This window comes from Manis pentadactyla, chromosome 7 (genome assembly GCF_030020395.1).
Source record: "Manis pentadactyla isolate mManPen7 chromosome 7, mManPen7.hap1, whole genome shotgun sequence".
NCBI classification, from domain to species: domain Eukaryota; kingdom Metazoa; phylum Chordata; class Mammalia; order Pholidota; family Manidae; genus Manis; species Manis pentadactyla.
The window spans coordinates 138,819,727-138,832,935 of record NC_080025.1 but is presented as its reverse complement, the minus strand read 5'-3'; the positions used below and the strand labels follow the sequence as shown (position 1 = coordinate 138,832,935).

Sequence of the window (13,209 nt, the reverse complement as noted above, 5' to 3'; positions counted from 1 at the left end):
AATATGACAGTAATATGAGATGTGGTTTTCTGGCCATGGATTCCATTATCAACCACAATCCCAAGTCCATAGGAGATGCATTTATTCTACGTCTTTATCAGTCAAACACTTCCGCAGTTCCTACTATGTATTTATAAAAATTAACTCAACGTGCTTACCTTATGAGGTAGATACAATTTATTATCCCCATGGTATGGATGACAGAACAGAGGCACCGAAAGGTTGAAATAACCAGCCCAGGCCCATCAGGTGGTAAGCGGCAGAGTCTGGACTGGAGCTCAGGAAGGCTGCCTCCAGAGACGGTGCTCACGCCCTGTGTGCTCACCGACACCCTGTCATTCTGCTCCATCCTCCAGTTACCAGGTTGGGCCTGGTCAGGGGTCAGAGTGCCTTGGAGGCCCTTAAAGAAGTTGACCTCCAGAGAGCCCCAGAGGGAGGGGGTGGAATGCCTGGTTAGGGAACTGAGCCCAGGCCATCTCCTTGTATCACCGCCCGCTGTGCGAGCTGATGCCTGCCCACTCGTGGGCGTCGCCAGCCCCTGGCCTGAGTCTTCTGTGCCGGATCTGAGCGCCGGCTCTGTGTTCACCGGTGACATCCCTGGAGATGACACAGAAAGAGAGCCAGAAGCCCCTCTGACAGACGAGGGTTCCCCCGCCATGGACATGCTGCTCATCACCTCAGTAGGATCCCCATGTTCTTAAGAAAAAAAAACGTAAACTCTCAGGACAGAAGAGGTTACTGCTGTGTGATGTTTTAGAGCCCCTGCCCCTTCATGAGGCTTTAACCGCATCACTTGCTCAGACGGTGTGAGCATGAAAGGATCCTTGCTGGGGGCCGGACACCAGCGGTTCTGGAGGCTTCGAGGCTGAGAACGCGTAATGAGCAGGTGTAATGGTGGCAGCTCCTAAGGGCAGGACTGTGGCCAACCGGAACGCTCCTGCCAGTCTGAGCGCCCGCCGGGGCCCCTGCTCTTGGAGGCAGGGCTCAGGGGAGAAGCCCTCCCTCCAGGCAGCCGGACACCATGTGCCACTGATCACATCGGGTCCACAGTTTGGAAGGATCCTCAGGCTCTGGGCTTGACTGGTGGCCTCTGGATTCTGTGCCCTAGAGAGGAGCCTTTTCTCAGTGTATCTTACATGCCAGGCCCCGTGCTGATGCGGTATCTTACTGGCAAGCCTTTCTCTTGTACAGCATAAGTATTATTCCTATTTAACACATTGCTGAGGACCGTGTATTTTAAGTTCTTGCTCCAGCCACACAGTAAGGAAAATGGGATTCATTCTCCAATATCCCTGATTCCAATCTAGGGTGTCTATTCTTTTAATGTCATGTATCTCTAAATTCTTGACCTCGGACTTTTAGGGTATTTTATTGCTTTCATATAATGCCAGTGTTGTGTCCTGATGTGTGTGTGTGTGTGTGTGTCATTTCCCTCTTCCATGGCCTTGTGAATGAGAGATATCAATCAAATTGTCATGTAGAACTTGTCCCCAACTAGGAAGAAACTTCATAACTTTTGGGAGACCCTCTGATCACCAGAAGGCTACTACTGATATTTTCCTGTAACACAGTATTCTATAACTTTCCTATAATGTAACTTACAATACGGTATTCACAAGTGCGTCAGAACAACAAAAACAGCTCTAACACCTCTGAAGCATTACAGGAATAGCAAAGAAAAATGTACACTAAGCACCAGTGTAAAAATGAAATTCTGCTTTCAAAACAATGATTTTAAACCAGATAATAGTTTAGAACCACAGAATATTTTTATTCCCTTATTTTAAGGGCTTTACTCTTTCTTTTGTTTTTCCATTCATTTTTCCTGTGAAATAAATGACAATAGAGAAATACTTTAAAATTTTACTTAAAAGTGCATCATTTTTAATATTACAACTGTATGATTTTTCCTTGTTTTGATTATGCAGAGAAAAAAAACATTTGATTCACTTGAATAACTATAGTTTACAAGGCTTGCTTATATTGCTGAATATGTTTAAGTTCATTCAAAATATACAGCCTGATACCTTAAAATCTGAGATATTGACTTAAGACAACAGTTAAGCCAACTTTTAATTCTCACTGGAAGCACTGAATTGAAATCATCTTCTCTAGAACTACCTTCTAGTTCATGGTTCAAAAAAGACTTAATTGTTTCAAGAATTTCTATCTCTATATCCAAAATAGAAGAACCCGTACAACTCAATAGCAGAGAAGCAATCTGATTAAAAAATGGACAGAGTATCTGAATGGGTATTTTCCCAAAGAAGACACACAGATGACCAACAGGTATGTGAAAAGGTGTTACACATTGCTAATCATCAGAGAAATACAAATCCAAACCACAGGGAAATATCACCTAACGTAAGACAGAAAATAACAAGTGTTGGTGATGATGCAGAGAAAAGGGAACCCTTGTGCACTGTTGGTGGGAGTGTAAATTGGAAAGCCAAAACAGTATACAGGTTCTTCAAGAAATTAAAACCAGAACTCCTAAATTATTCTATTGAGGAATTTTGGGTTTCTCTAAACTTGATTTCATTGGCCTCACAACTGGTGAGGTAGGTTCATATAACTCTGCAATATTTCCTGTATTGAAATTTCAGGTCTGTTTTGGAAGTTCTCTTGTTCTATTAATTTCCCTGTACTACCAGTTATCAGAAGGTAATGAGAAGTCACATATGTCTAAATGCATAAGCCAGGGGAATGTATTGCTGTGATTTTCTTAAATTTAATACTTTTCTCCATCCATTAATATTCTTGGATTTTAAAAATAAAGAGAATTCAGCATGAAAAAGTAGACTAAATATTCTCATAATTTAGATGTCCCATCTCCTAAAATAGTCTCTCAACTTAGAAGATAGGCTTTTCTGTGGAACTTTGCCCGAGTTTCAGAGCTAGAACTTGGACGATTACCAATTTGATATCAAACTTCTAACTGGGAAATTTTTCTGAGTTTTTGCTTCAGCAAACCATGTATTTTGAGGAGAAATCCCAAAACAACATCTTGTGTACCCTTCATGTGGACCTCATGTGCAGCGCTCTACGGAAGGCAGCCTTCACCTGAGCGTTCCTGAGGCTGTAGATGAGGGGGTTCAGCATTGGGTTGAAGAGGCTGTGGAACAGGGACAGTATTTTCTCCTGCTCCTCCTGCTCACTGGAGTCCGGGACCATATACACCACCATGGCTATGCCAAAGAAGAGTCCGACCACGCCAAGGTGGGAGGAGCAGGTGGAGAAAGCCTTTACTCGGCCCTCCTTTGACTGGATCTTTAGGATGGCCCAGAGGATGCGTGCATAGGAGACCAGCATTAAGCAGAGAGGCCCGACTAAAACCAACACCGAGGCGGCAAAGAGGACAGCTTCATTGATCCAGGTGTCAGCACAGGCCAGTTTGAGGACAGACAGAATTTCACAGAACACGTGATTCACTTCCCAGGGCCCACAGAAGGGCAACCGTAGAAGGAGGACTGCATGGACCAGAGCCAGAATAAATCCACATGTCCAGGAGATGACAGCCAGGACCGTGCACGCTCTCCAGCTCATGACGACAGTGTACTGGAGTGGATGGCAGATGGCCACAAACCTGTCATAGGACATCGCCGCCAGAACCAGGCATTCTGTAGCAGCAAAGGCCAGATACAAAAAGGTCTGCATTATGCACGGAACAAAGGAGATGGTTCTTTTCTGACTCACAAGATTTGCCAGCATCTTGGGGACATTGTTGGAAGCATAGGACATGTCAATGATGGCCAGGTGTGACAGGAAGAAGTACATGGGGGTGTGCAGTCTAGAGTCCAGGCAGATGAGCCCCAAGATTACGCCATTTGCCAATAGACTGAAGATATAGAAAAGGGAGAAGAGCCCAACGAGGAGCACTTCCAGCTCCACCCTGAGCTGGAACCCCACCAGGATGAATTCTGTGCCCCAGGACTGGTTGTCTCCCATTCCTTAGCGACAGTTTGTCAAGTATGATAGGAGGTCAGAGCTGTAGAATCAACAAAAATTGGAGTTATTTATGTCAAAATGAGCTCAGAGAAAGACTGTACCCTGTCCCTACTGGACAGCTTCCCCTACTCCCCCAAACTGGTTGCTTCCTGTTTTTAACATTTTATGTAAAATGAATTTAAACATACAGAAGAGGGTCAAGACTTATGCAAAGAACTCCCACGTACCTTCACCCAGACTCAACAAATTTTAATATTTCTTTCATATTTGCCTAATGTTTTTTCTATACATATGTATTTTTTTCCTGAGCCATTTGAGATAAAAAAGTAGACATGATGCCCTAAATTCCTCACTTTTTCACCAAAAACAAAGACATTCACTAAGCTAACCACCATATAATTATCAATATGAAGCAATTTAATATTGACATGATTCCTTAATCTACAGTATGCTTTATCCACCCCTCCCAGAACCCAATTTTATACATGTCATTTATCTTTAGTCTCCTGTTACCTGAAATAGTTACTTAGCTTCTCTTTGCCTTTCATGTCACTGACATTTTTGAAAAGTATAGAGCAGTTCTTTAGTGGAATGTTCCTCAAATTGGAATTGTATGAAGTTCCTCATTTTTGATTCAGATGACTCATTTTCTGCAGGAAAAACGAGTATCCTTCCCAGTGTATTCCATGAGGAGGCACATGATGTTCATTTGTCCCATTATTGGTGACACTAACTTAGATCAATTGGTGAACATGGTGCCTCCCAAGTATCTCCATTATAAGATCGCTATTTTTTTCCCTGATATAATTTCTGGAGCATCTATTAAAATTATCATGTAAATATTGTTGCTGATAAAGTTTTCAGCCACTAATTTCAGCATCCATTGGTTATCTTGCCTGACTCAGCATTTGGTAATGATTATTACAAAATGTGGTATTTAACTTCTTCATTGCTTGTCTATTTATTGGTTGTCAATTTTAGTATAAGCCTTGCTCACTCTGTGTGTCATCTCTCTATCTACCTACCTGCCTGTCATCCATCTCTATGTATCTGGGTCATCTCTCCTCTATCAATATGGACTCATGAATTTCATCAATTTTAATAATTTTTACAATTACTTAGTATCATTACATGCTTAATTGTCCTAGATATGAACCCTGCAAGGTTGCCTCTTTTTCCTTTCAACATGTTCCCATGAATTTTGGACATTTCCTTACTTCTGATATGATAAGATGCCTCAAGCTCTTCTTGTACATTCCCCACTTCAGCCATTTCTCCAAAATTGTCTGATTACTTTTGGTGAAGAATCTTAGAGAAGAATCATATAAATCAATATCTGGACTTTAATAATTTATCATTGCATCATGACTTTGATCCCTATTGAAAAGAGCAAGCATATAATTTGGGAAGGTAGACACACTGTTATAGGAGATAACAGATTCTTATAATTACTTTTGAAAATTTAATATATCTTAAGTGGCTTCCTTTAGGGAGACAAAGCTTTTTGCTGAATTACCATTAGTACTGAAGAAAGTGGTCTTGATATTCAGTAGTTTATTTATAAGCAAAGTATGTATTTGTAACTAACACCTTATTAATTACCAAGTTGATATTATTTTCTTGCTTTTATTCCTAACTGGAAAAAATAGGTTCTTTAACTTTTTTTATTTAGGGGTTAAAGTTTTAAGAGTGTGGTTCATTATGTAAATAAGTAGTACCCACCTTGTATAAGCTTTGACATTAAGTCTCAAAAGCTTCTTAGAAAAACATGAAACTCCACTTAAAAAGCCAAAGAGATAATACACTGAAACATACAACCAAATATGATCATTCATAATAATTAGTACATAGTTATCCTTTTTATGTGTATCTATTTTCATATATATCATATATTTAAAAAAATATCAAACAGTGTTACTATTTTACCTATTTCTTTCATTTAGAAGCCTATCAGGAATGATTTTCTATGTCAAAATATTTCTCTATGTCATACTTCGAACAGCTGCATACTATTTCCTTGAATACTATTTTAATTTACTTAATATATTACCCCCTCATTAGGTTTACACAGCATAATGCTTTGGTGATTAAATGTTATACATATGAATTTTTTTCATGAATCCTTATAATAAGTTCTGAGACTTGAAAATGCTCAGTCAAATCAATCACACACACAATTTATGTATCTATCTCTAGTCATCTAAAAATCAAACAAGCAGAAAACCTAGATGTATGAAGACTTATCTCTGTAAGAAACCACCTAGTGGGAAAGGGTGTCTAGCTTAACAGTGATGATGATAATCCTAAATTCACCTTTCCTATGTGGGTGTTTTTTTTTTTTTTGGCTGCTCTTATGTGGGCTCCCAAAGGGGTACTGATTCTCTTTTAATGCTTTGCTGAAAGCCTGCTTAATAGCAAATTCTTTTGGTTCATTTTTATTTCAGCTTGATGCTAGATACTGAGAAAGAAGAAAAATATTAAATGGAAATGAATACCTCACAAAGTTTAAGTACAACTTGATTTATGTGTGTAGTTATGGAGCTGAAATTGTCTTTTATTCTGTTATTCTCCCTGCTCCTTTAGCTGTCTACCCTCTAATTCAAAGATGACAGAATTTTATGGAACATTTATTTGTGGTTCTTACTCTCCAGGTTCCATATGGCTTCATGTGAAAGAAACCATTCTAATACTACTGCTCAGATTTCCTTCCTAGACATCTTTATACCTATATTGTTAAATACAAGAGCTATGGATTTCTCATGTAGTATCTAATCTAGTTTTCTCAATTCTGGTTTCTGGCTTGAGAGACACTTCTGTTTCTTAGGTGAATAACATCTGTCGTTATTTGACTCTTCATTATATATTAAAAGGGGAAGGTTCTTCCCTCTAAAGGAATTACAAGTTAAATAGCATTTTAATATAGTCAATACCATATCACTTAAAAATGTTGTGTACATATAATGCCATTTTAAAGATGATGCATATAATTTTAGTTGACACTTTTTTTAAATGCCTTTGAGTACAGGATGAATTCAGTAACTTAAAAAATGCTGAGTTTTACCACATATCCCTTTAGAGGATATCAGGCTTAGGTAAATGTAAATTCTCAGGAGTCTATATTGAGATGGAAACTGAACATGGGTCATTCAAAAATACTAGTGTGGTTACACACAAAAAGATAGCCTGCCTATGACTACTCTCATTGCATAATCCTGAAAGAGTGCTGTGGTGGAGTCCAAGCCTCATCACCTGAACCATTGTATTGCAGTTCACAACTAGTTACTGTAAAGAGAAACGTGGCAGCCTGCATGATCTTCTCTGGGCCCCACTGAAAGGCTAGTTACCAGACAGCCTACAAAGAGAATCTTCTCCACTTTGGGGAATCAAAGTTGATTCCTACGGGGAGGCTCTTCAGGCACCTATTAAATGTATAGGCTTGGTCAACAGAAACAGTTTAAAAGAGTTATATAGCCTCACTATATACATGGCTAATTCTCAAGATAAAATCAAAGAAAAAAGAGGTTTACCCCAACTGTCATTTACTTGAACTGAGATTCCCTTTGACCAAATAAAAAGTCTTATGGGTGGGTAATATGTCCTGTACATCTTTGTATCTCATAATAGCTAGTACAGTTCTAGATGAAACAGGCACTCAGGAAATAGTTATTAAGTTGTCATTTTTAGCTAAATATGTATACACATCTATTTTCCAGTTTCTGTTGACCAAGACATGGTTTTTATTTTATTAGAAAAGTTTATAGTTAGAGTTTGATCAATGGAAAATGAAATAGCGACAAAAATCACAGATTCTTTCCATAATTATGGAAATCATTCATTAACTATAAACACAATTTACATTTGGGAGGGTTCTATGTAAAAATGTGTAAGGTTTGTAGCATTGATTTTTGCTACTATTAGAGAATATTCCTGTATTATATAGAGTGGCAGATGGCAACATCAGTATTGCAAATTCTGCATAAATACTATTGGACACATGGACAATATCTGAAACACATTCAATCTCTGAGCATAAAGGATGGTAATACTGTTGAAGGTAACTCAATCTATTACTATTCAGTAGTAACAATGGTTTGTTAACTTTTTAGTCTAGTTATTTTTGCACCTGAATTAATCTTAATATTTTCATTTTCATTACCATTATTGCCATTTTTCTTTTACAAAATAAACAAAATAGAATTGAAGATAAATTAAAACTCCTAAGCAGATACAGTGCTTGTAGAGAGAAGAAAATAATCACAGTAGTGATGCCTAAAGTTTCACCTTCCAAATAGAGTAAATAAAACAACAGCGACTCAAGGAAAGCTTTGCATGGTCAGTATTTCTGGGCAGTTTTCGTTTCTTGACCTCTGGAGCTTTGTTCTGTTTCTCCAGCTCTCATCAGGAGTGTTGGCACTCATTTCATCATTTTATTGTGATAGAAAAGATATTTATATAAAATACAGTGAACGCAGGTCTGATAATCATCATGGTAGGGTTATAACCTGGGAAGATTCAGAAAAGAAATAACTACATGACAGACTTATGTCTTACACTCTTTCAGCAAAGAAAAGATTAACTGTAAGTGTTACTAGAATGTTTTCTGTTGAGACAGGTTTCTCTGAACATCGGTATCTTCAGTTAGGCTAGGTAATATAGAGCCCACTCATTAATTTGGCTATTTCAGAGCTTTCTTCAGAGACGATGCTTGGATACGAAGGCTCTCATTCCCTGAGCCCCTCTCACAGACACAGCTGTGCTAGCTCTGACCGCTGTCAGTCACGTAGGGGATGGTGAGAGAGAGAGACTGAGGGAGTTCAAGGACCCTGAGCCCAGAGTCAGGTGGCAGCGGCTCCCTGAGGAGGGGAGGGAACCATCCAGGTGCCTATTACATATACCCACAGTGCACAGTGAGAGTCAGAGCACGGAGCGCTCAGGAACGTCATTGTTGCCCCCATAGCCTGCCCTGTATCAGGTACCCAGACTGAAAAACCACCTTGCAGCATAAGTTAATCTCTTCTCATAAGGAGATATTAGCACTGGACTTTCTCACGGGAATCTCCTTGACCTGGAATAAGCACCACAGAGGTGAGAAATGTACCTCTAACAGGGCAGAGTCCTGCTCCTTTAGCTGCTTCTGAAGGACGAAATCCCAGATACAGGATTCTCTGGACTTGCTGAAAGCTCTTCAAAGAACCTCAGGAGCCAAGGTCTTCTTTTAGAATCAAGTGAATTTAAAACATTCTTGAGCTGCTATTAAGAATTCATATTCCCAGGAGGATCATAAAATAACATACTTATGTTCCCACTGAGGTGGGGAAAGATCCCTGAATCTTCTCTCTGGGGGAAAGCTAAGATTGTGTCTTGTTGTCCTTGGAGGAAAATTCTAGGGAACAGACAGGGCAGACACTGGCATCATACTGTTTCTACAGAAACGGTCAGATGATCCAAGGGTTACAAACCTGAGATAGGTTATCACAAATTACAGTACCCAACCATTAAAATTACTACAGTTCTATGAATTCATGCTTCTCTACAATCCCCATGGAAGTATAGAGAGACTGGGACTTCTAGATGGTTGAGAGGTGGGTTTCCATGGAAATTGAATGGCGGCCCTAAGGGGGAACAGATCCCCCCAGGCCCTGATGAACCTCTGTCTGCAGTAGGGGTTGATCGACACAGATGAAGAAGGATTATAATATCCATAAGCAACAATTACTGGGCCCTTCTTATGTTTCAGAAAATGTGCCAAATGCTTTATATTTATTACATAATTTAATCTGATCATTATCTTCATTTTACAGATGTGGAACTGAAGTTTAAATATACTAAGTTAGCCATTCTTTAAGTATGGTACAGGGACATTGGGCAATCTCTGAGAATCTTTCAAAGGGTTCATAGGATCAAAACTATTTTTACAATAATATTTAGCTCCATTTTTCCTTTTTCACCCTTACTGTCTCATGGTGCACAGTGCAATTTTCCAGAGGCAACCTGACCTGCAATATTGCAACAGACAGAATGCAGAAGAAGGTACAAAATCCATCTCTCTTCAATTAAGCTGAATTTTAAAAAATTTTTTGTAAATATAAAACATAGCTACTGTTCTAAGTTTTATAAAAGATAATTTTCATAAAAATACATTATTGATATCAACATATAATGGAAGTATTTTTAAATGAACTAAAAGTAAATAATAAAATCTTAGTTTTAATTTCTAATATGATACAAGTCAACAAATATAACCACATAAATAAGATGTCTTTGGGTTCTCAGTAATTCTTAAGAGTTCAAAGGGGTCCCAAGACCAAAAAGTTTGAGTACCATTGCACTAAATGATGACTTACCAATCTAGCAAGGGCCAGAGCTGGAAACAGATGAATTTTATCTGATACTAAAGTGTTTTAGTTTTCTATTTTTGCCACAACAAATCAACACAAATTTTAAAGGCCTTAAAACAACACCCATCTATTACCTCACGGTTTCCATTGGTCAGAAGTCCTGGCACAGGTCAGCTGGATTCTCTGGAAGGGTGTCACAGGATGAAATCAAGGGTTTGGCCCACTCTGTGATCCTCACCTGAGGTCCACGCACACTCCGCCCTCCCACTTCCAATCTCCCTCACTTCCTGCTCTGCTACTAGGCGGAGAATACACCCTGCTTTTAGAAGACTCACCTGATTGGGTTAAACCCTCAGATTATCTCCATATTTTAAGATCAATTGATTTGCAAAAATCTCTTCACAACAGGGCCCAGATTAGTGCTTGGCTGAACAAGGAGGGGATGGGTCTCTTAGGAGGCCATCTTCAGAATTCCACCTACAAGTCTTTTCTCTTAACCACTGAGCAATGTTTTCATGGTTCAGGTCCTGTATCTTTCCTAAGAAAGATGCCATCCCATCCCCACTACATTCTTAGCCATATATGCCTCCAGAATGCCCACCCCAAATAATCATTGCCCTGGATCTAACTCAGAAGGGAACAGTTTCCGTTTCTGTGTCTTACTCTAAGTGATAGAATTAGAATATTTTAAAATTTCTTTCAATTCCAAATTGATATGAATTAACTTGAGTTAACCCTTTTGGCACAGTCCACCTACCTGGCCTATAGCCTAGGTGCTCTTCCAGCAAAATGATCATATTTTTCTGAGCATTTACATTTAGAAAAGCATTTATATTGCAGATACAGCTTTACTTTATTTAATGTAATAGATGTAGCAATAGCATGAATATGCCTGACATTTGGAGAAGTCAGTGTAGGGTGGGGATACACTCAAGGAAACAACTCTGTCCTATAAATCCATGACATACATTTTCATATTTTTGTATTAGTTTGATTACTTGTTCCCTTTTGATGTTGTAATAACCTTGTACAGAGCTATCCAGCTGAATGAGCTCATGGTTAGCCAAATCAAGTTCTTCCTTAGGCCAGCTGCTTTCCATTGGTATTACAACCTCAGGAGGCTGTAATTTGCTCTCCAATACATTTGATCTACATTTGATCAACAGTATTAGCATTATCATATGACTTATTTGGTAAGACAGTTGAGTTTTAGCAACAATGCCAATGTTATACTGTATCACATTATGGTCATGGTATAAATCAGTGTCATTACATAACAGGTCAGTAAGAATTAGAGGTATTTGCTATGCCTTTCCAATAGCCTTGACCTTTGCCCATATACCATATTATTATTATGGACAGGTGTCATTACAGTTAGCCATTTTCACTTATTTCTGGGTTCTGTGTCAGCTGGGGACAAAGCAAGTTACCCTATCTCAGCTAAAGTCTTTTACTGAAACTGTTTACATTGTGTGTTGTTACACAGTGGTGAGGACATGTTGTTATTCAGAATAGTTTTTTCTCTTCCTGTGTTCTTATAATATCTTCTTGGGGAGAGAGCAGTCACCGTGCATCAGTGGAAATCACAAGTGCCCCCAGAGAACCTGAGCAAGTTTCCCTTAGTCATGCCCCTGGGCCTCAGCAGCTAGAATAGAGGGCCAGTGCTGCATGGTTACTTTAGCCTTCATTGGTATCAAAACAGTCAAGAGATCTTGTTGGGCCAGGATGGAGTCGTAGCCGTATCCACCATTTACTGAGTCTCCCTGGCCCACTTCACTGAACTCTCAACATATCTTCAGGCTGCCTCCTCTAATCTGCTCATTCTAATTAACAAATATTTTCCCACTGACTGTCAATCCTCATTAAAAGTGAATTTACCTTGTCTGGTAATGCCTACATAGCCATCTATCTCTCCTAAACCCATTTTTTTTTCTTTGTGTGTGTGTGTGTGTGTGTGTGTGTGTGTGTGCGACAATCCACTATGCTTACTATTTCTACTGTGTACTAATGCATGAATGCAGTAATATGTTTTGTCATCCCAAAATATTGGGTCCTTCATCCAAGTGTTAGATAAAGGTAGTCCCACCTAGATGTATGTGGGTAAAATTGCAATATTTCCAGAATCTCTCACCTGGCCTTAGTGCATCTGCATATCAATAGGTGTTTCCAAGGGGTGTAGAGTAGTCCATCTCCATATCAACAGGTAATTACAAGGGTGAGCGAGGGCATATCTGTACCAGAGAGGTTGCGTGGGGTGCCTTCTTCTGCAGCCGGGTTGCAAGAGATATGGGAGTGTGGAAGTGGATGACTGCTTATAAGAAATAAATGGGTTTTTCCCACTGTATTTCTCCTCCTGACTGATTTCGGTTTCAAAGGCATTTTTCCCCAGAAGTTTTCTCCCAAAGTTACATGGTAATTTCATCTGAGTATGCCAGAGAATTCATCATACCCACCATATGAAGTCTATGCCCATAATAAACCCACTGTCTTTGCCTATGCTGTTTAGTAGCTTTCTACCCACAAAAACAAACATATAGGATTGGTGTAAAAATAGCAGTGTGAGAAGTGAGACAGAAACCTCCTCCCAAAACCACATATAGTATGAAAATATAGCAAATATAATGAATCCTGAAAAAACAACTGAGAATAAGACTGCAACAGACTGCCTACATCTGGGGTGAAAAGAAGACCTCACAGAAAAGGGTAAAGTAGCAAAGCCATGATCCAACGGGACCCATGCCCTCCCGCTACACCAGCTCACCAGTGGGAGGAAGAGAAACAGAGTAGGGAGGGAGTAGAAGCCTAGGACGGCTGAACACCCAGCCCTAGAGATCTTTTCTGGAAGCATGAATCCATGCTTTACATGGTACTCTGGAGATTAGTGGGGTTGGAAAGAAAACACAGGCCAAATACTCAGAAAGAC

At 39.4% G+C, this 13,209-nt stretch overlaps 1 protein-coding gene across 1 annotated transcript; it reads right to left on the bottom strand.

Moving 5' to 3' along the window:
- Nucleotides 1-3,018: 3,018 nt before the first annotated feature.
- Nucleotides 3,019-3,948, bottom strand: LOC118932620 (olfactory receptor 2A2-like). Its single transcript, XM_057505023.1, has one exon. The coding sequence runs from the start codon at nucleotides 3,946-3,948 to the stop codon at nucleotides 3,019-3,021; it is 930 nt and encodes a 309-aa protein (XP_057361006.1).
- Nucleotides 3,949-13,209: the final 9,261 nt, after the last annotated feature.